Raw genomic sequence first — 21,665 nt, forward strand, 5'->3', positions numbered from 1 at the left:
GCACTGAAATGATATCACGGATGGAGTGTCTTACTATGGACTCCTTGGGCTTGGTGTCGACATAGTCCCCATCCAGGTTCTTCTCTTCGCCAGAGACTGGCAGGTAGTTGTCGTAGCTCCTCATCGTGGCTGGCGACTCCTGCTGTAGGCTGCCTGAGTGCTCACCAGCTAGGGCAGGAGAACCTGGGAGAGGAACATAGAGATGGAGTTGTTATTGTAAAGATGACACTGCCCATGCTGGATGCTCGGTGTGATGATCCTCAGTTGAGGGTTTGAAGTGAATATTAGCAGCTCATAAAGGGAAAATGTTACTACCGACCATCTGCTATTATACTCCGTAAAGCAGCAGCACCTCCACATGCACTGCACAAACTGCCAACATCAGTATCATAATGAACCTTTTAGAATAATACTTTGAGATGGGTAATAAGTTTCGTTTCCATGGAAACAATTTGGTTCTTAAATCTAATCTCATAACGCATTTTATCCCCTCGGAGCCCAGCGCCTTCGCCGACTTCACTTGACAGGATGGCAGTGAACACATCACGGTGCACTGCTGTGGAAGGCTCTCTGTCTTCTGACAGATAAACGGCGGGATGCACTCACTCGCCACTCTCCACCATTTACAGGAAACAGCTGTCGCCATGGATACTGATAGACGCCTTGCTTGCTCAACTGTTATATTACAAGCTGTTCCTCTGTAATGATGCACTGATACAGTTGGATTAGGTATCGGTGACAATGGGGTGGATCTATTCAATTCTATGTTTATATTCTATATACATTATATACTGTAATTTAAATTCCTGTTAAAGTTTTGACCAATTTGTTGCTGCATTGAAAAGGTTTACACTTGACTTTACACATTTTTTTTACCAAGTTACTTGTGTATGATTTATTATTTTAATAATAAATAACAATTCAGTAAATGTATATCTATGTATTTATTTGTTACACTTTGTTTTACGCAGTTAGGAAAGCGATGTTTAAGTCAAGCCTGATGTTTTCTCACACATAAAAGAATGATCCCATTCACTTCCACACAGTGAGGCATTCAGCTTATTAATTAAACACTATACTCTGTGTCGGGCAATACCCAAAGCCCGGTTATCGCTATCGGTATCGGGACTGAAAAAGTGGAATTGGTGCATCCTGAACCAAAAATGAGCAAGTTCTCAGAAAAAGTTTATGAGCTAGTAGTTCTTATTCTCCTTAGGCAGCACAAATAGCAAATACATTTCAACAGGAACGCCGTCCTCAGTGTGTTCAATAAAGCTCTGACCAAAGAGGAAACTTATCACAGCAATAAGCAGAAAACACACAGCCAGGTAATCATCCAAGTCTATACTTCAACCTGCTCCTCCGTGGGCCTCAGTCTAATAATCACAACATTTCCTGATGGATATTGTTAATTAATAAAAGCTCAGGAGGCACCATCATAAAGAAAACAGTTTACTGGGTGTTTGTAGTGAGTATCAGTATCACTTGATAACTGCTTCGGTCGTCCCTCCTCTTCAGCATTCAACACAAAAGGCCTGTTTCCACCACAGGAACTTTACCCCAGAACCTTTTGAGGAACTCATTGTATTTCAACCACAGGGACCAGGGTCTAAATTAAGTTCTGGAGGCATTTTATGGGGCTCTTTTACCACTGAAAAGGCCCTGGTCAGGCGGGTAGTACTTTCTGAAAGTACCAGAACTTTCGGGATGACCGTAACTGATTGGTAAAACACTCACACAGCGTCTTCAACTCATGCACCTCTTCATTCATAAACAGGGAAGTACTCTAGTATCGATTTAGGACAAGGGGAGAGCATTTCTCTTTGTTTGACAACAAGTAAAGTTAGGCTCTGCTCTCGGCATCCAGACTCAATAAAAAAAAGAGAGAGAGAGAGAGAGCATCCTTGGAGCTGCTGAACGCTTATCATTTGCCAATAAGTATGAAAAAACTGCTGTTTGTTTGGAATGGTGATTGCAAAAAACAAAGTCATCTTGAGAGTATGGAAGATGGACTCTGTACCCACCTATGGCTTGTGGTTGGGAGAAATGACAACACTTTACATCTGGAGAGACTGAGATTTTATAATGAAGACAGAGGACATGTGTTTGATAAGATCTGGGACCCTTTACTGACATTTCTTCATGGTAAGGATTAATGTTGGATTTGTGATGTAAACAATTTTGCTGCATATATCTACCCTTTGTTTTTTACCAGTTTTTTCATCTATACCTTTTAATGACAAAACGTTTTTTACCTAGTTAAAGTGTGGATGTGGCTGCTATTATCAGTGATCAAGAATGTGCTGTTTTTTTTGTTTGTTCTGTTTGTTTTAGTTTCTTTGGGGGGAGAGTGGGTAGATGGGTAAAAAAAAAAGACAGAGAGATCCTGAGGGCGAGCGGTAACATTAGAAGCAGGAGACATAGAAGTGGTGCTGTGAATGAGAGAAAGAAATTATTTTCTCATTGTTTCATGGCGTTAACGTTCTAAAGCACAAATAAATAACCATCAAACACTCAACAGATGATTTACTGTGCAGACGGACGCTCGAAGTTTCATTTTCCTCCACTGCATTTCATTCATTACATCCAAAGTGCATCAGTAAATATACGCAGCAGTAAATGTCGTCGCAGTGAGATAAAACCTTTAAAATGTTTATTTCCTTCAACGTGTTTTTAGATGAAACAGGCGGACACACTGAACTGCAGGCTGCAGAGTGTGTTTACCGCTGTGACCACAAGCAGCACTCGTCACAAGTCATGTTGCTTCTTCACACATCAACAGATTTACCTAATCGTCGCGGGGTCAGGAAAACAACCCGTCTCTCTACATCAGTGAGTCGAAAAGAGATTACTATTGACTTCAGGCTATTCGATCTTTCGGAGGTTGTAGCAGGATGAAGATACTGGCATCATATATAACTAGAAAACCTAAGGAATCCATCGGTGCCAACCATGTCACACTAGCTTGTTGTGAAGGAGGTTAAATAACGTTCCAAATTTATGCTAAATTTTGGTGAGGAAAAACTGGCATGGTCATTTTCAAAGGGGTCCTTTGACCTCTGACCTCAAGATATGTGAATGAAAATGGGTTCTATGGGTAGAAGAAATGTTGGAATTGAATTGTAAAATAAGCCTTTTGCTGATAAAAAGAAATATTTATTAAATAAATGTTAAAGAAGTGATGTCTATTTACTGCACACAACACTGACATTATAGATGCTAAAGTGTGCACCTGTTGTCCCCTCACTACAGCAGCATGTTGTTTGGATTGTATCTTCTTTACTGTCATTATCAAAGAGCAAAAACTGGGAAACATTAATACAAGAAGGATAGTTAAGATAATTAAAAATGGTTCTTTTTCTTGAACCTGAGGGTACCAAACATGTTAAATGCCTAAATGTCAATTTTAAATGCCCACTTTCCTCTGAACTGAAGTCCTAACTCTGCTGTTGGCCAGTGGGAGTTGCTGGTGCTGTGAGACGAGATCCCTCGTTGGTTTAATAACACATGACCAAGCATAAGTATTGTTGCTGTGGCTAGCCACAATTTAATATACCTTCCACAATCATTTTGTGTTAATTGCTGAATTTACGACATGATACGATACGATACACTTTATTGTCCCCTTGGGGAAATCTGTTTTGGACTCAGTGCTGAACACCATCAGCTGCCTCCACAGCAGCATCAATGAATAGAAACAAACAACAATCCACATGTAAACAGAGAAATGTAAACCTCAAACAACATATATTGCACATTACTCATGTTGCACAAGAACTATCTAAAAACAGAATAAATAAAAGATAAAAATAAGAATAAGAAGAACACCGTGACGCTATTGCACAACTCTCAGCCTCAAGAAATATTTAAAATTTCGATCGAGGTGGGAACAAACGAGGTCTTAAAACGGTTCAGTTTGCATCGAGGGACTCTGTATCGTCTGCTAGATGGTAAGAGCTCATGCTCAGAGTGGAGGATGTGAGATGGGTCCGACAATACTCTCTGTGCTTGCAGAACAGACTGCTCATATTTATAGAGTCTAGACCTGCTCTATACGAAAAGCATCTCGAGATAACTTCGGTTATGATTTCACGCTCTATAAAAATAAATTGAATTGGATTTTGAATGTGTCCTGTTACACAGCCAAGCAGAAAGAGCTTCATCGAGACCGGCATAGTAGGTTGAGTCCCGTCTCTTTGATAAAGCTGGCTACTGTACATTAGACCATAGCTGATATACAGTATTTGCAGCCTTTAATGGCTTCTACAGCGTCTTACAGCGGGTACCAGTGGCTGGGTTGCCTTTTAGAGTGGTGGGTGAAGCGAAAGCCTTCACTTAAACCAAAAGAGACACAAGAAAAAGGACTGCACCAGTTGTTCCTTCAGACACTTAAGTGACCTGTGATTGTGTCTTCCTGACAACAAGCATTTTGTGGTGCTGCACATAATGACGGTCCTCCCTCAGAAGCGAAGGCAGAAGTAGCGCGGTGCTGTTAGACTGCCGCCGCAGAACCTCTTAGGGAGGAGGTTGAGGTGGATGGTTGGTAGGGATGCACCGATACGACTTTTTCAGTCCGGATACAGTCGGTACCAACCATGTAATAGTAGCTAAATAACGCTTCCGCTAAATTTTGGCGAGGAAAAACTGTCATGGACATTTTCAAAGGGGTCCCTTGACCTCTGACCTCAAGATATGTAAATGAAAATGGGTTCTATGGGTACCCACGAGTCTCCCCTTTAGAGACATGCCCACATTATGATAATCACATGCAGTTTGGGGGCAAGTCATAGTCAAGTCAGCACACTGACAGATAAAAAACGTGTGATTAATCGTAACTAACTATGGACAATCAATCAATCAATCAAAAAGCCAAAAATGTCCCTAGTGATGCACAAGGGTTAAGAAGCACTAAGACAATATTAGCCCATATTTCTTTACGGCAACTAGACCTGAATCCCTGACACTTCCAGTATATGAGTCCTTGACCTCAGAGCAGTAAGGTACAGTAATACTGGCTCAGACAGGACGGTGCCTCAGGGTGCAACGTAACAACAACAGAACAGGCGTGTTTGTTTCTGCAGATTTAAATACCTGAAGTGAACTTAATGTTACACGTCTGGCGTGGCAAGTTTGACTCTGTACAGTAAGCTACGTCAGCATTCTGGCACTGTTTACCTCAGATAAACCCAAACATGCATCCTTCACCAAACGTCTGCTCTATGTCTGGTTATTTTATATCATATATTCTGTATATTACATTGCATGATTAAAGCATTTGGTCTGATGTAGTTGCTTGGTACGGCAAGTTTCCACACATATCTGTAATAAGAATACATGTTTTAAGTAATGTACAATCATATAAAATAGATCACATTTTGGGGATTTATTTCATGTAGTTACAGGTATTCCATGACAACACAACCCTGCCCAAGACTTGATAGAATCTGCCAAAAGTCTTGGCAGGAAGCCTAGACAGGCGGCACCCAGCGTGGGTCTTGGATTTGTTTTCGCAACATGGGATGTTTTTACTTTAAATCAACATTTACCACCATGATTAATCCACCTGTCTGAAAGCTGAATACGACTCTGCACGCACGAGGTTGTCTTTTTTATTATTCATGTCTGGATTTAATATGCAAAAGCGGTGTGTTAGCGTGGTTAACAGGTTAGGAAAAACATGTTTCCGCATGTCGTTCAAGCTAATTAGACAGAGACAATATCTCCAGAAAAAAAAAAAATGGAATAATCACTTGCGTGTTTCCTTGAGAACTGTTGCTGGGAACACACAAGGATGTTTGGTAAGCCCGGAATCTCAATACCTGCTGAAAGAGGGCCATTGTCACCGTTTACACTTAATGAAATAACGATCTATCTACCAGGATGTAGTGAGATCTGTTGATTCTGATGGGTGATGTGAACTGACAGTGTGTTTGCACTGCAGCTATCAACACCAATTTGTACATATCAACCACAAATATTCACATCACATGTGACAAAAAATGCTGCCTCTTTGTTTCACAGGAAAGAGAAGCATGCCGCATAATCCGATGAATCGTTGTTTCAGCACACGTTGCCTTTCTCCAAGAGGAAATATATAGGCGTGACATATATAGAATTAATAGAGCAGGTGAGCCAAACCAAGCTCCCAAGGTAGTGCATTGGTACCAACCATGTCATATTATTTTGTCATGAAGGAGGCTAAATAACGCTCCAAATTTACGCAAAATTTTGGCGAGGAAAAACTGGCATGGCCATATTCAAAGAGGTCCCTTGACCTCTGACCTCAAGATGTGTGAATGTAAATGGGTTCTATGGGTACCCACGAGTCTCCCCTTTACAGACATGCCCACTTTATGATAATCACATGCAGTTTTGGGCAAGTCATAGTCAAGTCAGCACACTGACACACTGACAGCTGTTGTTGCCTGTTGGGCTGCAGTTTGCCATGTTATGATTTGAGCATATCTTTTCTGCTAAATGCAGTACCTGTGAGGGTTTCTGGACAATACTTGTCATTGTTTTGTGTTGTTAATTGATTTCCAATAATAAATATATACACACATTTGCATAAAGCAGCATATTTGCCCACTCCCATGTTGATAAGAGGATTAAATACTTGACAAATCTCCCTTTAAGGTACATTTTGAACAGATTCAAATGTGCGAATAAATATTCTAATGACAGCCGCAGTTTAAAGCTGCACTAACAAATATGTTTATAGTGCTGTCCTCGACCAAAGAACTTCCTAGTCGACTCACACTCATACAATTTTGTCGACTAATCAATTAGTTGATTTAATCGACAGATCTGTAAAACTGAGTTTCTCCACAAAGCATCACACAAAAGCACCACTTTAAATCTGGTGTTTACCAGAGATGTGCAAATTAGTTTCTTGGAAAGAAGTCATTCAGCATGAAAAAGCATAAAAAAATTACTAAATAAATCTTAGTCAACTGAGACCAAAATTACTTATTAGTCGACTAAAGGTACGTGTCCACATGTCCACGTCTTTCCACGCTTCCCATTCATTGTCTATGTAAGCAGCCGCGCAATGCATTCTGGTAGCGTGGCGGTGCGATTGGAGAGACGGACCTTCACGTCGCCCGCTCCTTATTCGCATAAAGTTGAGGTCTAGGCTACTTTATGCAAATCACGGGTGTCCGATGCGACTCGCCGCTTCTGGAAACTCCCAAGAAACTTTTAAACTAAACGTTGTCGATCCAAAATGAAGACAGGTTCAGCAACTGCACGGTTTATTTCTCGCATAAAATGTTTTCAGAAACACATTTCGTTGAACTATTTTCGTGATATAAGAGAAGAAAGTTTCCAAACTAGCCGCAATATTTTTTCTGGTTTGAAAGCTGGGAGCAGCAGCCCACGGAGGGGAAGCGTTCGTACAATCAGGTGTCTAGTGGCAGCCCATCAAGCGTCCAATGCTGGGAAGCAAAGCGATCCATAAGATACCATCAGAGTGGGCAGCCCTAGTTTACATTAACAATGGATCAAATGACTATGCAGTGTGGTGAACCCACAAAGATTTACCTAACTATACAGCTCCCCTTATGGAGCCTTTTAGCGATTGTTTTGGTTTTTAGGAGCCACAGCTTCACTGTTTTGGTTCACCGCTCTCATATGTCATGTTTCCAGCAGCAGCAGCTGGATTTTGCATGTGGCCAGGTTGAACCCAGAGGAGCTACAGTGTGAATATCTATGGCAACTGTCTGCAAAAATTTGAAGTATCACTTTATGATTAAGGTTCAGACAAGTTAAAGCAATAAAGAAAATCATTGCATGCATGTTATAAAATGACCATCATGTCCACAGCAGTCACAAATCAGCAGCATCTTACTGTAATGTGAAGGACTCCAAGTATCAGAGCACCCACATGTGCATCATCAAATTGAGTGCAAACAGATGCCTTTTTATTATCTCAAGCCAGTGCGCACAAATCATCATCATCATCATATTCCTGCATTTCTTGCAAAAATGTGAGGCATTTAAAGCTCTCCTCTTACCAGGATCCTCTGCACTACCATGGTGATTTACGCTCCCAACCTGCTCGTCGTATCCGTCATCTGGTCGCTCCATCTGAGTCTAAAAAACGCGCTCCTGGTCCAGGTCTGGGTCCAGGTCTGGGTCCAGGTCTGTACTGTTACAGCATCTATCCCTCCGTGTGCTGTTGCATGGAAACGCTGCACGGAGAGCTACCACTTGTTCATTTCTTTAGGAAAGCTGATAGTCAAACTGTCCAAAAATAAACTATTTATCCAAATGAAGCGACTAATATCTATTTATTCTAATGAGATGATTAGAGAAGGTGTAGATAAATGACATAACTATCTGTCAGAATGAGACTATTCTGTACTAGAAGCACATCTCGTCTGTGTGTGAGGACGCTCTGTCTAACTGAGATGATCCACTAACTCACACAGAGACACACAGACAGACAGTAGAGTGATAAAGACGCAGGAGTGAAAATCGTGCCAAACGGTTTAGAATGATGGTGCATTCAAGTCCCATAGGAAAAAACAGGGAAATGTGTGTTTCTTGCCTCACCTGGCCACAGCTCATCTCAGGTTTCAGGTTTCCACTAGTTATTCCTACAAGGAGTGCATCATGATTTATTTTTTTTGAAGATCGAGTTTGCAATTTTAGTTAACCCTTTCCTATACAACTTGCTTTATTTCATCTTGTGGTTCAGATCATATGATATCATATGAAAAGTGTTTTATATACTGCTTCAATCAATGTTTATATCTGTCTACTTTAACATTTATTTGTTTTAGAAAGATTAAAGCTTCAGTAGGCAAAATATTTTTGGCATCATTGGGGAAAAAATTCCATAATAACCTTTCAGCTCATCTCAGTTCAGGTTTCCACTAGTTATTCCTACAAGGAGTGCATCATGATTTGTTTTGACGATCGAGTTTACATTTTTAGTTGACCCTTCTAATGCAATTCCATGGTAGGGAAGTATAACTTGCTTTATTTCCCCTTGTGGTTCAGATCATATGATATCATATGAAAAGCACAAGTGTTTTATATACTTCTTCAATCAATGTTTATATGTGTCTACTTTAACATTTATTTGTTTTAGAAAGATTAAAGCTTCAGTAGGCAAAATATTTTTGGCATCATTGGGGAAAAAATTCCATAATAACCTTTCAGCATATTGTAATTTAAGTGTTCTGAGAGAAAACTAGACTTCCGCACCTCCTCATGGCTCTATTTTCAGGCTTTAAAAAATCGACTTTGACCAATCACAGGTAATTTCATTGAGAGAGAGCGTTCCTATTGGCTGTGGTCCGGCTGGTGGGCGGTGCTTGGTATTTCCTCAACTTGATCTCAACATGGCTGCCGGGTCACAAACTTTCTAATTTTTACAGCTAAACCGTGCACTACAAGATGATTCTGAAGACATTTGAGGAGAGAAATAGGCATTACAATAACAGAATATTCATTCGTATTTAATCAGCACTGCCTAGTTTGACCGTTTGGTCGGAGATTGCGAGTGGGAATAACTGACATCCCTTCACATCAGCAGTGTTAAAGGGATTGTTTGTAACTTTTTACACGTATAAATGTACCGGGTCGGGATCCCATGCGCGCTCGCATATGCGCGCTCGAATGTGGCCGGAGTCTCTGCTCCTCTGCCTGCTTGCCTTCACTCACACACCACGCACGTTCTCGCTCCACCTCTACACGTGCATGCGCACTCACTATACACTGCAGAAGAGTTAGTAGCTCTGAGAATATCTAGTGAATGTACAGTGGACGTTTGTGCAGAAATAACTGCTGCAGCTCCTCCAGACCAACAGAGGTTTCCCGTGTCTTATGAAGTGACGGAGGTCCGCAGCGAGTAACATTATCTTCTCCGACCGGGTGCCGGTGTCTCCCTGTGGGCGCAGTCGGGAGACGATAACGTTTATTTTCCTGCGTCAGCCCCGGAAAGCCAACACTAGGATCAGCATTGATTCATGGAGACCTTCGTCTGGTCAGCTAACATTACTGCAAAGCAGCTGAAATATAGAGTGATATTGTGGTTTAAGCTGACGTGTGTCGCCTCACTGTTTGGAGAGATGCTCGTTCATGTCTATGTAGAGCGAGCAAGCGCGAGCAACAGGACGCTGACTTTCATTTACTTAACAGCCACAGGTGTCGCTGTTAACAAGCAATTCTGATTCTTACAAACAGTCCCTTTAAGTGTTAGAAATGGGTTGAATTATGGGAGGAGGGAACATGCAGTTGCTTTAACTACAGTATGAGGCATGTGAGTAGTGATATTTCCCATGGCTGTGAATGCATCTTTGTTCTCGAGCATCACTGCACCAGCTGGTGTCGCCCACACGCGCTGGGGTCCTCCAGTAGGCGCGAGGTGATCAGAGGAGCGCACGAGCGAAATACTGTAAAGGTGGTGGTCTAGCGTAAAACCGGATAATAATAAAAAAAGAGAGAATAAAAGACAAACAGAGAGAGAGATATACCTCCTGATATGTTATTTTAACAGCTTCACACACTAGCAGCACCAAATGATCAATATGAAACTATTCAATGTGTGGAGGCAGCTTATTGCTCTAAACCGTCCTCGTCACTTCTAGCAGGATGTAAAGGTTTCTGACTCAGGTAGACTACCATGTCCGACTTCCACCTTCTGCAGACACTCACTCCTTGATCTGCTTCAAAGACGAGGCTCATATAGTGAGTGAAAAGTTTATTCCAGGAAAATTAAAACAAAAATATATCCACATGACAAATCTTGGACTATCAAAGACAAAACACACATTGAGTCTATATAGATCAAAGCCCATTCTATTACATGACCAACTCACCTAAATTATAATGTATGTCAAACATTTTTGATGGCATAACACTATGTACTTTTTAAATGATAATCAAATGCAAAAACTGTAAATAGTACAATATGGCTCTTACACAATGAATGAATTCATTCATTGTGTAAGCTGCTTCAGAGGACATGTCTGCATGGAGACTATAGACATAGAATGTCCTAAATACCTGCAGTCATTGCATGTCCCAGCAAGAATGACAAGGAAGAAATGTCTCAGTTTCTCTTATCTCCTCAACTATGTGATACTGATCTGCTGCCTGTCAGTGGAGAGGACGCGCTCCTTGCTCCTTGGAGAGATACAGACAGTATACGGAGATTCATTCATACCATAAACCAGCTTTCCCTGAGCATCAACTGAACACTGATCATTAAAAATCCACTCAATACCTACACTATTAGCCTATCCATAAACCATCCACCAACATGACAGTAAAGCAAACACATCACGGTTCAAGCTGCGCCTCAGGACACTGAGCGTCAATCTGGGTAACCCGAGTGTGTAAAGGAAACTCCCTTATTCTTATACTGGAGCTAAAAGAAAAAAACTCTCCAATCAGGCTCCTGTGTCAGCATTAGTTAAGGTTCAGCAGAATTATAATGAAACGTGCACATCATAGATAAAGAACTCTACCTAGGTGCCATTTACACGCAGAGCGAATGAATGAAAGAAGAGCAAACAAGCTCAGGTTTCGGAGCTAATTTGAATTTTAAAGGAGCAGCAAATGAAGTGAATATTTACCTTTATTTCCAGAGTTAAAGTGAAGCCGTTTGCCGGGTAGAAGAAGGCAGACAGACAGGAATAATTCGACCAGGTAACACTTCCCACTCACCTGTGTGCAGATGGGGCGGAGGAGGAAATGCGTCTGGCCTCCTCAGGTATAACAACTCTCCTCCCACTCAGCAGCTCAGGGAGAACATGAAGTCATTGGTGGCCCATGCAACGTGACAGAGTGAAAACGTGGGACGCACTACTGATTGGCCCGGAGCCAAAACACACAAACTTATTCTACAAATAAACCTACAACACTTACATCCTGTCCATGTGTCTTTTATTTTGTGATCAGATATTATGTCTTATCTTTGTGTCAACAATATTTCAGTCAAGCCTTACAGGGGAGTCTCCTCAGGTGAGATGGACATTCCCATGCAGGCGTGTGTGGACTTGCAGTATCAGACTGCCTGGAAAGCTTTCACACGCCCCCACCTCTGAACCCACAAGGTGGTACAAAGAGACACAGAATTGACAACAAAGCAATCTTTTTGACGAACAGATAAGAGGTCAAATGTGGGGAATAATTATGTTGTCTGCAAAGCGTCTTACACCGAGTACACCAGCAAACCAAACTACTATAAAGGCCTCCTGGTGTGTTTTCCTACCAAATGTTTTGACAACATTTACATATTCAAAGTGAGGCTCTGTCTGCATGCTGTCACCGGAGGACAAAATGGGACGTTTACACATCCACCTGTTCCCTTATTTACTGTATGGAAGCGTGGAAATGAAGTGAAGTGACCGTGCTGGTCTGGGAACAGTGATCCAGATCCCTCAGGCATCAGTAATACTGGATCAGCATTCTTACTGGGGAACTAAAATGTGATTATGATGACTAATATAAGTATTGGTTTGGATAGTACTGCTAGTATTACTGGGATGTGTAGCAGTGGCAATAGTATTAGTAAGCCTACTTGCATTAGTTGCAGTAGTAGTAAAGTATGTAGGAGCCATGAACAATTTCAGAAAGGAGTAATGTTTGATGTTAATTAGGTTTGTAATGGTTTATATTTTTGGTATTTGTTAGTGTTTGTGATAGTCATTTATTATATTATTATATTATATAGCTATTTTCTAGCGATTTTGCGCACGTTATGAATAAGTTGATCATTTTCATTAAACCAGATTTTGTTCAACATATTTTTTTAATTTCAGTGCATCATTTTGGTAGCGCGTCGAACAAGCGAACCGGGCCGACCTCAGCCTGTCAGCGGCTTTCCTGAAGTCGCTACAGTATAGCTTTAGAAGTAGCAGCAGCAGTAGTAGTGGAAATTGCAATCTCAGCAGTATCAGTTGTACTATTACTAACTAACTACTACTACTGCTAATACTACTGTTTCCACTTCTACAGCTGTTACTGCTACTGGTACTACTATTGTGGTAGCACAGCCCAGTCACCAGGAAATTTGGTATTGTACATTTCTGCAAATCATGAATGCGCAGAGCAAGTGACACAGTATATCGAACAGCTGTATAGTATAACTTACGCTAGCTACGTTGTTACGCTTTTACATTGCTACGCTTTTACGTTGCTACGTGTTTACGTTGCTACGCTGCATTGGTACATTGCGTTGTTACGCTGCGTTGTTACGCTGCGTTATTATTTGCGCACGAACATGATCTTTTTTCTAACCTTAACCTAGTAGTTTTATTGCCTAATCCTAACCAAACGTTTCACAACATTAACCACGTATCATTGTGCGTTTCTGTAAGCGTGACACGAGGCTGACATGAAACATATTTATGAAGCATATTTTTGGTTCAGAAACGTTGTCATTCAACGTATCCTTCAGTTTGCAGAAACATAAAATACCAACATCTTTTTCTGGGTTGGGCAGCGCAATAGAAGCTGATAGAGGTTGACCTGTCCTCATGCAGTACAGTACATACTGTAGGTGCACAAGCCACAAGAATTTTCTGTTGTCAGGACATGAAAGACATCTTCAGTTGGAACCACAGTTGGGATCTGGTGTGGAATTTAACATGAACTTACAGACAAATAATAATTAAAACTCTGTGTAGGTGATGGTGTCCCTGTAGGGGTTTGAATAGGTGTGTCTTGCTGCTTGCACGCCTGCACTCAGGCAGACATGCAGAGTCATCCATACATTCTTAGTCAATCCATAATTCAACACAGAATAAGTACATTTCAGAAAGTAACCAAACCTGACCGACACCACCAGCGTGGTTTGAATCAATAGTGAGAAAAGTCTGCTGAGAGACAGCAGCTTCAGAGTGTTTCATTACCTGCTCTGCTTGCGTCTTCACACGGGGTGGCAAATCAAGACCAGGGAGTTTGCAAAATATTTCCCAAATGGGTGTCAGTGTGGACACTGGGGGGGGAGACTGAAATTCAAGCCTCCCCGGTGCTGCAGGTAAGGAGCCAGAGCAGAACATGGTCTGAGGGGAGGGAATTGTGCATTTGCATGAGCTTAGTCCACCTATTGTGTTTCTCTCTACTAATACCAAGACTTCCATAGCCCTGGGTGTTGTTTTACACACCACACCCAAGCCTTGCAGAAGACTCACCATGCAGATCACATCAGAGGGCTGCTGAAATACCACATTTTGGCAAAATGGCCAAAGCACTTCTCTGCGTAGCTCTATACACAAACATAAAAAACAGTTATTAAAGCAGTTTATTTTATTTAAGAATGCACCTCAGCTTTACAGAAACAAAGAAGATGCAAGAAAAGTTGAAGTAAAAGATCATAAATCTACTTCTCTGTAGAGTATAGGGTTGCTAATAGCACACTTGGAAGATGTCAAAGCTCTGCACTGCTCTTCACCTCACATAAGCCCTCAGGTTTACCTGCGAGTGTCGTCCCACACATGCGTATTTCCAGGAAAGTTTGGTGCCGTCATTACTACAGGTACGTAGAGTATATTCCACCCTATGAGTCATAGCTGTTAACATGGTAACTAAAGAGTCACAGCTGGAACTGTGTCAACAGTTGTAGTATTCAAACCAGTACTGGTGGAAGAACGAGGAAACGGTTGGTACTGTGATTATTAAAGCACAGAACTGATCACTGTTGCCAGCATTATCATGATTCCACAGAAAAGTGTTTGCCTTTCCGCTGAACAGCAGCCACTTTGTAATGTAGACCAATAGACTTGTTAAGCCGGCTGGGAAACAGGAAGTGATCTGTCTTTGTTCCCATGTAAAGAAACCATGCAAATACATGTTTGAAATCAGAATTGCACTGTGAATACGCGCTCTTACTTTGTAAATGGCAACTTCCGGTCGCAGAATATGAAAGAAACGGCCGTTTTTTTTCGTTTCTGTCTTCTAGTGATTTTATTTTTAGAAATAGAAAGTGAAAATCAACCATTTTTTTATAGTTTAGTTCATCCCTTTTTGACCCTGATAAAGAAAAACGGCCTTGTATTTCAATTTCAATTTTTGTATTTTAAAACGAAAATCAAATAACCATTCATTTGTTTTTTAATATTTGTGAAAGGAAAATCAAATGACCAAAAGATACACTAACCTTTTCAACAACAATCTGTTTATTTTTTATTATTTTTTTTGGTTTGGTTATTCATATCCACACCAGCCAATTAGAATCAGGAATTGTCTGTGACAGATATATATGTAAACAGCACGAGGAGGCTATGAAACGTAAATGCTAACCAGCTAGCCCCGGCCCGTCCCGTCTTTTAGTACCACTTGTACCTCGAGAGACGATAGCGAGTCACTGTAGCGTCCCCGGTTAATGCCACGGTAAACACGAGATTATAAGATAGCAGTGTTACTTTGACCGGCTCTCAGAGTTTCAGCAGTTTGGTTTAATTTTGCGTATTCTTACCCTGCTGCTATCTAGTAGTTGGCTTTTTTTTACTGCAATTTTAGATTGTATGGACCCAGTAGTACAGTTGAAATGCTGCCCCCTATTTGTTTGGAGCAGTTGGCTGCATGTACACATTGCACTTGGGGCGGCAGTAGCTCATTGGGTAGAGTGGTCGTCCTTTAACCACAAGGTTGGCGGTCCGATCCCGGCTCCTGCTGTCTGCATGTTGAAGTGCCCTTGAGCGAGACACTGAACCACAAGTTTTACCCCGGGGGCTTTACAGCAGCCCGCTGCTCCTAACTGCTTAGGATGGGTTAAATGCAGAGGTCAAATTTCATGTATACTGGTTGTAATTAAGTTAGTTTTTTTTCTCTGAGACTGCCCTCACCAGAAAAACAACAGCATCAGTCATTTGTTAAAAAAACAAAAACAACCCACATTTAGGAGAGCGACCTCCTGCAGTCCTGTGAATAATGAAAAAGCAAAGAGCAGAAGTGAAAGTGCCACAAAACCTCTTAGGATTGAGGTGAGGTTGGGTGGTTGTGCATGCAAAGAGTCTGGAGGCCGCAGATTGTTTCCCGTTTCCTCTCCACACTCAACGTTTCTTTTAACCATGACTGCAGGTTATATAGTACCATAGTGGTTATGCATGTCAAGTGTTTTCATCCATTATTGTTTTCATATAACTGAAAAACATGTGGAAAAGTTAACAATGAAGTGACATCCTTGGAATAACATTTTTCCCACCAAACCTGCATCCAATTGCCAAAAACCTGAATCCCTAAGTACGGTAGCATCTTGTAACACAGGAGGGAGCGTACTGCACACACACCTACTTGAAGAGTTGGCAGACTCTCAGACTGACGGTGTGAATGTCTCTCACCTCTGTGTGCTCACGTCTTCTCACCACAGAACAAACAGTGCTCTGGACCTTTGGTGGAAATGTGAAGAGGAATATCTGGACCAGTAACACAGCAATATTGTGCTTCTGACCTCAACACAATGTGTGTGCTGTGATCCCGCGAGAGACTTCTGAACCTCAGATGCACCGTTTCAGTGCTTTTATTCAATGTGTCTTTGAGTGGAGTGCATTCATTTTTTTTACTACTAATGACTTCAGAGGTTCGGAGAGTCCCAGCCGTCACCCTCTGCAACATAAGATCATTGTTTGTGCTGGTTCTTAACATTGTGAAAAGACACATGGACACTGATACTGCCAGGAATGTTGAAATCTTTAGGGTGAAGCAGCATGTTCAATATTTCAAGAGTTCTACCTCTGAATCAAGATCTGGCTTTCCCTACTGCATAGCAAGTGATTTATTCTTCTTATTCTACTGTACTCTGTCAAAAGTTTGGCTTTGGGCTTTCTGCACACCATTGTCTTTGTGTGGCTGGAAAATCCAGTTTTGTTCAAAAGGAACCTGAAGTGGAGCTGCAGTTGGATGAGCAAGCCTCGTCAGATTCAGAGAAACACTTATGTTGGACTACTCTGCCAAACCCAAGATTACATTCAGCGAGGTGGGTTTTTTTGACATAAAGATGCTTTGTACAATATTTAAACTATGGTATGGGAAGTATTAATGCTAATAAAACATTTGGTTAAGGTTAGGGAAAGATCGCGGTTACAGTTAAACCTGCAGTAGGCAGTATATATTTTTGGCATCATTTGGCAACAATTCCATAATAACCTTTCAGCATATTGTAATTCAAGTGTTCTGAGAGAAAACTAGACTTCTGCACTTCCTCATGGCTCTGTTTTCAGGCTTTAAAAAAAATCTAGCCCGTGACGGAAGACTTTGACCAATCACAGGTCATTTCATTGAGAGAGCGTTCCTATTGGCTGTTCATTCAACGGAGGCAGCTGTCAATCACTCGCAAACTCCGATCAAACTAGGCAGCGCTAGTGAAATATGAATCAATATTCTGTTACTGTAATGACTATTTCTTGCCTCAAATGTTTTCAGAAACATCTCGTAATGTACTGTTTAGCTGTAAAATGAGAAAAGTTTGCTCCTGCTGGTGGGCGGTGCTTGATATTCCCGCAACTGATCTCAACATGGCAGCCAGGTCACACTTTTTCTGTAAAATGGTTCTTTATTCCAACAATATCTAAAAAGGCCAAATATGAAATTTAAAATACAATGTGACCTTAAAATATTAGAGCTGCCAATCCAAAATTAAACTAAACAAAACTAAGCTGAGGCAACTGTTGGAGAGGCAGACTACACTGAGGAGGGTGCAGGGGTGTTACCGCTTACTCACCTTGGGTGCAACTTAACTCACTCTTAACTCACATGCAATAGGTGGAGGTACCTCACCATGGGTGCCTCGCCTTCCAACAAAGTGACTCAGCTTCTGAAAGAAAAATACAGCAAGAATTAAACAACCAAACAGAATAAATACAAAAAACCCAGTTAGTTAAAAGGCAAAATAACTCAAGCCAACTAATAAACAAAATGGTCAAAGCTAATACCCAAATAAATCAACAAAGCAGTATAAACAAACAGTTACTCAAACCAAACTAGTGAACTAGGGCAAAAAGAACAAAACAATTACTCAAACTAATCAAAACAAAAGTATTTTAATGGGACAAAACAATGAGTATAAATGGGGCAAAAGCAGCAGCAGTGTTACTTTAGGTCAGCCTAAAATGAAACAAATATTAACAAGGATAATACTACAACTTAATATTATTTAATACTGAGTCACCTTACTCACCACCATGGGGCATGGGGAATTGTTCAGAGGAAGGAGTTGAACCATGTTCCAGGGTAAGGGAACTGTCACACGGTAAAAGCTAAAACCAAAGATCTCACTAAAAACATGATTTAAAAGACAAACTATAGTTTTAAACAGCAGTTTCACAAACCTGCAGCAACACCAACTCTACAACAGCTTGCCAACAGGCCCCAGGTGCCGCATATAACCTAGTCTGATTAGTGGGTTGGTGGAGGAGGAGTCAGGTAGAGGGGCTGCGTTCAAAACCTGCAGACATTATTAGGGGAACCAAAAAAATGCACCTTAACCACATTTGCACTGGAAATGTTATTTTGTTTTCTAGATAAGGCAGAGCTTATTTGTCTAGCTTTATTGAGTATCTGAGGAGTCCGACCTGCTCTGCGTCATCTTTACTATCAACAAACTCTACTGGCAACACAGAGGAGGAAATATGAAGCAGCGCAAATGGGCCACAACCTCTGCTGATGTGTTTGTGTTATGTGGCCTCACTGGTTACTGGAGTCTGATTAAGTTATCTAATAGCATTCCTGTTTTGTGACAGTTTTGCTCAGCAAAGGTCACCGTGTGATGCAGATCAGAGCTGTGTTCACTGAAGCGCAGACCAACGTGGAGGTTTTTATACCTGATTCGAAGGGACAATGGCAGCATAAACAATGGCACATATCAAATTTTCTGGAGCTAAAGCCAAAGCTACAGGTGTGCCTGTACAATGTAATGCTATTAAATACAAGACCTTCTACTACTGTATGTTACCGTTTTACTGTTATGTTCTCCTGTATATATCGCTGGAGACTTGATTAGAGATGAAACAAGGTTGATTATTTGATTATTTGATCACCAAAAAAACAACCATTTTGATAATTATTCATTTAAGCAAAAACAACAAAGATTTTCTGGTTCCAGCTTCTCAGTTGTGAGGATGTACTGATTTTCTTATGTGAAAGTAAACTGAATATTTTAGGGGTTTTAGACTGTTGGTCGAACAAAACAAGCAATATGAAAACACCATGTTGAAAATGTGATTTTACATTGTTTTCTGATATTTTATAGACAGATAATAATAGATTTTTAGAGAGGTAAATTGCCAGATTGATCAATAATGAAAATAATTAATGTTGTGTGATTTTATTTTATTTTATTTTATCCATTTATTTATTATTATTATAATTATTATAATTATAATTATAATTATAATTATTATTATTACTATTATTATTATTTTGAATTTTTAAATCATTGTATATGTTTATATATATATTTGAAATTCTTATTTAGTTTCTTTTTTTTAATTACTATTACTACATTTCCCTTGTTTTTGAATACTTTGTTTTAAAAATATTAATATATTATGAATTTGAAAAACCATCAATTGATGGAAAAAAAAAATTATAGTGCTGCATGTAGTAGTGATTTGCATCTGTTCATCTGCAGCCTTCTGAGTTCAAATGAGTGTGTAAATCAGTGTGAAGCAGATGTGCGTGAACACGCTCAGCATAAACACATAAATAAACATGTATCGGGCTCGCTCTCTCAGAGGTTCCTGTAAGGTTCAAGGATGACATTTGCACCGGGGAATTACATGAATATGCATGTTCCCACTGCAGGCCGGCAGAGTCTCAGCAGCTTCGGTGTTGTTAATGCTGTTTGAGAACCAAACTGCCTCCTGACATCTTCAGTTCAACAATATCACTCTCCTATGTGTGCACTGTGGACCCTCCTCCCACTGGTTTCATAACGATCTTTGACTATGAATGAAACCCAGAAATCTGTGACCTAAATGGAAGATGCATATTAAAGAATGCTAAAAGAATCTGATGGCAGGGATGATAAAAGTTATGATAACTTCATATAAAGTTATAACATGAAAATGTAATGATCCCTTTCATTGTGCTGCTACTGGCTGCTGATGGAGAAGGGTTTCCGAGTGAAACCAGATCATCTGAGGTTTATGTGTGTGTGTGTGTGTGTGTGTGTGTGAGTGTGTGTGTGTGAGTGTGTGTGAGTGTGTGTGTGTGTGTGTGTGTGTGTGTGTGTGTGTGATGACACACAGATGACACACGCTGAGAGGCAGCGTGAGGGGGTGGGAGAGAGAGGGGACCCCTAACCCCGCTTCTGATGATCTATAACTACTATTTCCTGTTGTGACTCCCAAAAGCAAACTGTCTTAAAGCTGCAATATTGAAACAACAAACTAACTCAATAACTAAGTCTGAGATCCTGTACGTTCATGCCCTAAATCCCCTGTTTGCATCAAACTGGATTTTCCAGTGATGTTGCAATGTTGTGTGGGAACATATATCACTTCTATAGGTGTGGTGTAAGAGTTGGGCCATGCATGTGAGGTAAGGAGAGATCATTCCAGGGCACACTGATCTCTATCATTGTTGTTTTCTTGTTGTCTTTTCTGACATGTGTTTACCAAGAGTGCTTCTACCTGATGAATGTAAAGTCCAGTATTCTCTCTCTTTCAGCTCTGATTTTGGTCTCCACCACCTCCCGAGGCAGCTCTCTATATTTGCTCACATTTACAGTGTTGTTGAATATTAATAATACCACATATATACCTTTTAAACAGAGCCTGATGTTATTCAAATTACATTTGAACTCAACTTGACAGCATTTGTAGCCTACATTTCAAGTAATTGAGCTTTCAGGAAATGAAGGGTAGCAAGACATAGTGCTATAACTAGAAGTGCACTCGGAGAGCGCAGACCTCCTCCAAGGCAGGTTTCATGTACATCGCCATCATCCACATGTGTTTTTGTTTATGTTGAGATGAGCGGTACATAAAACTCACCTAAAGCGTCGTTGTCACTCTTTGCAACAGTCACTAAGTGTGCCTTGGTTGAAGTAAACTGTAATGTTAAAGTGTTTGATGAGGAAAGCTGGCAGAAGGAAAGCTGGGTGACGCGTCATCATTTACACTGCCCACGTCTTAAAGCCTGTGGTGTTAATGCACAGGCTGAGCGGAGTTATTAAAAAAAATTCTCGAAGCCGGATCATGATCCAGATCGCCACCAAAATCTAATAGATTGTTCATTGTGCCAAACCCAACCCCTCCAAACAATTTAATTCAAATCCACTGCGGACTTTAGGAGTAATCCTCCAAACAGACAAACCAACAAACCAACAAACCAACAAACCAACAAACCAACAAACCAACAAACCAACAAACCAACAAACCAACGCTGGTGAAAACATAACCTCCTTCCTAGGCCTTCGGCCTTGGCAGAGGTAATAAATCCAGACATTTAAACATACCAGTCTAAAGCTGACTTTCAGTTAGTGCTTCAACTTGGAATTATCTGCCATTACATTTTTTTAACATTTCTCTTCAGCATTTTAAAAGATCCCTGAAATCACTTCCTTTAACCAACCAGTATTTTCCATATGGACCGCCTATATAAACTGGGTCCAACCAATATTTTCCTTTGCCATACATGTTTTAAGGACTAATATGATTATCGCTTGATTTTCTTTTTCATTATTTGTGCTTCTTTTCTCTCTATTT

At 40.6% G+C, this 21,665-nt stretch overlaps 1 protein-coding gene across 3 annotated transcripts in view; it reads right to left on the bottom strand.

Annotated features, from left to right (window-relative positions):
• LOC141782756 (anoctamin-1-like) overlaps positions 1–18,318 on the bottom strand; it is a 79,036-nt gene extending 60,718 nt beyond the window's left edge. The window contains exons 1-3 of one of the 3 annotated variants that reach the window (XM_074659453.1): positions 18,134–18,318; positions 17,710–17,770; positions 35–183 (exon numbers count right to left, since the gene is read on the bottom strand). In XM_074659453.1, the coding sequence (XP_074515554.1) occupies positions 35–183; positions 17,710–17,770; positions 18,134–18,178 (255 nt within the window). In that variant the 5' untranslated portion in view covers positions 18,179–18,318. Of the gene's footprint in view, positions 1–34; positions 184–8,015; positions 8,442–17,709; positions 17,771–18,124 lie in introns of those variants that run through there. The other 2 variants (XM_074659444.1, XM_074659463.1) reach the window with 2 other exon arrangements.
• Between the last annotated feature and the right edge of the window lie 3,347 nt (positions 18,319–21,665).

This window comes from Sebastes fasciatus, chromosome 2, assembly GCF_043250625.1.
Source record: "Sebastes fasciatus isolate fSebFas1 chromosome 2, fSebFas1.pri, whole genome shotgun sequence".
Lineage (NCBI taxonomy): Eukaryota > Metazoa > Chordata > Actinopteri > Perciformes > Sebastidae > Sebastes > Sebastes fasciatus.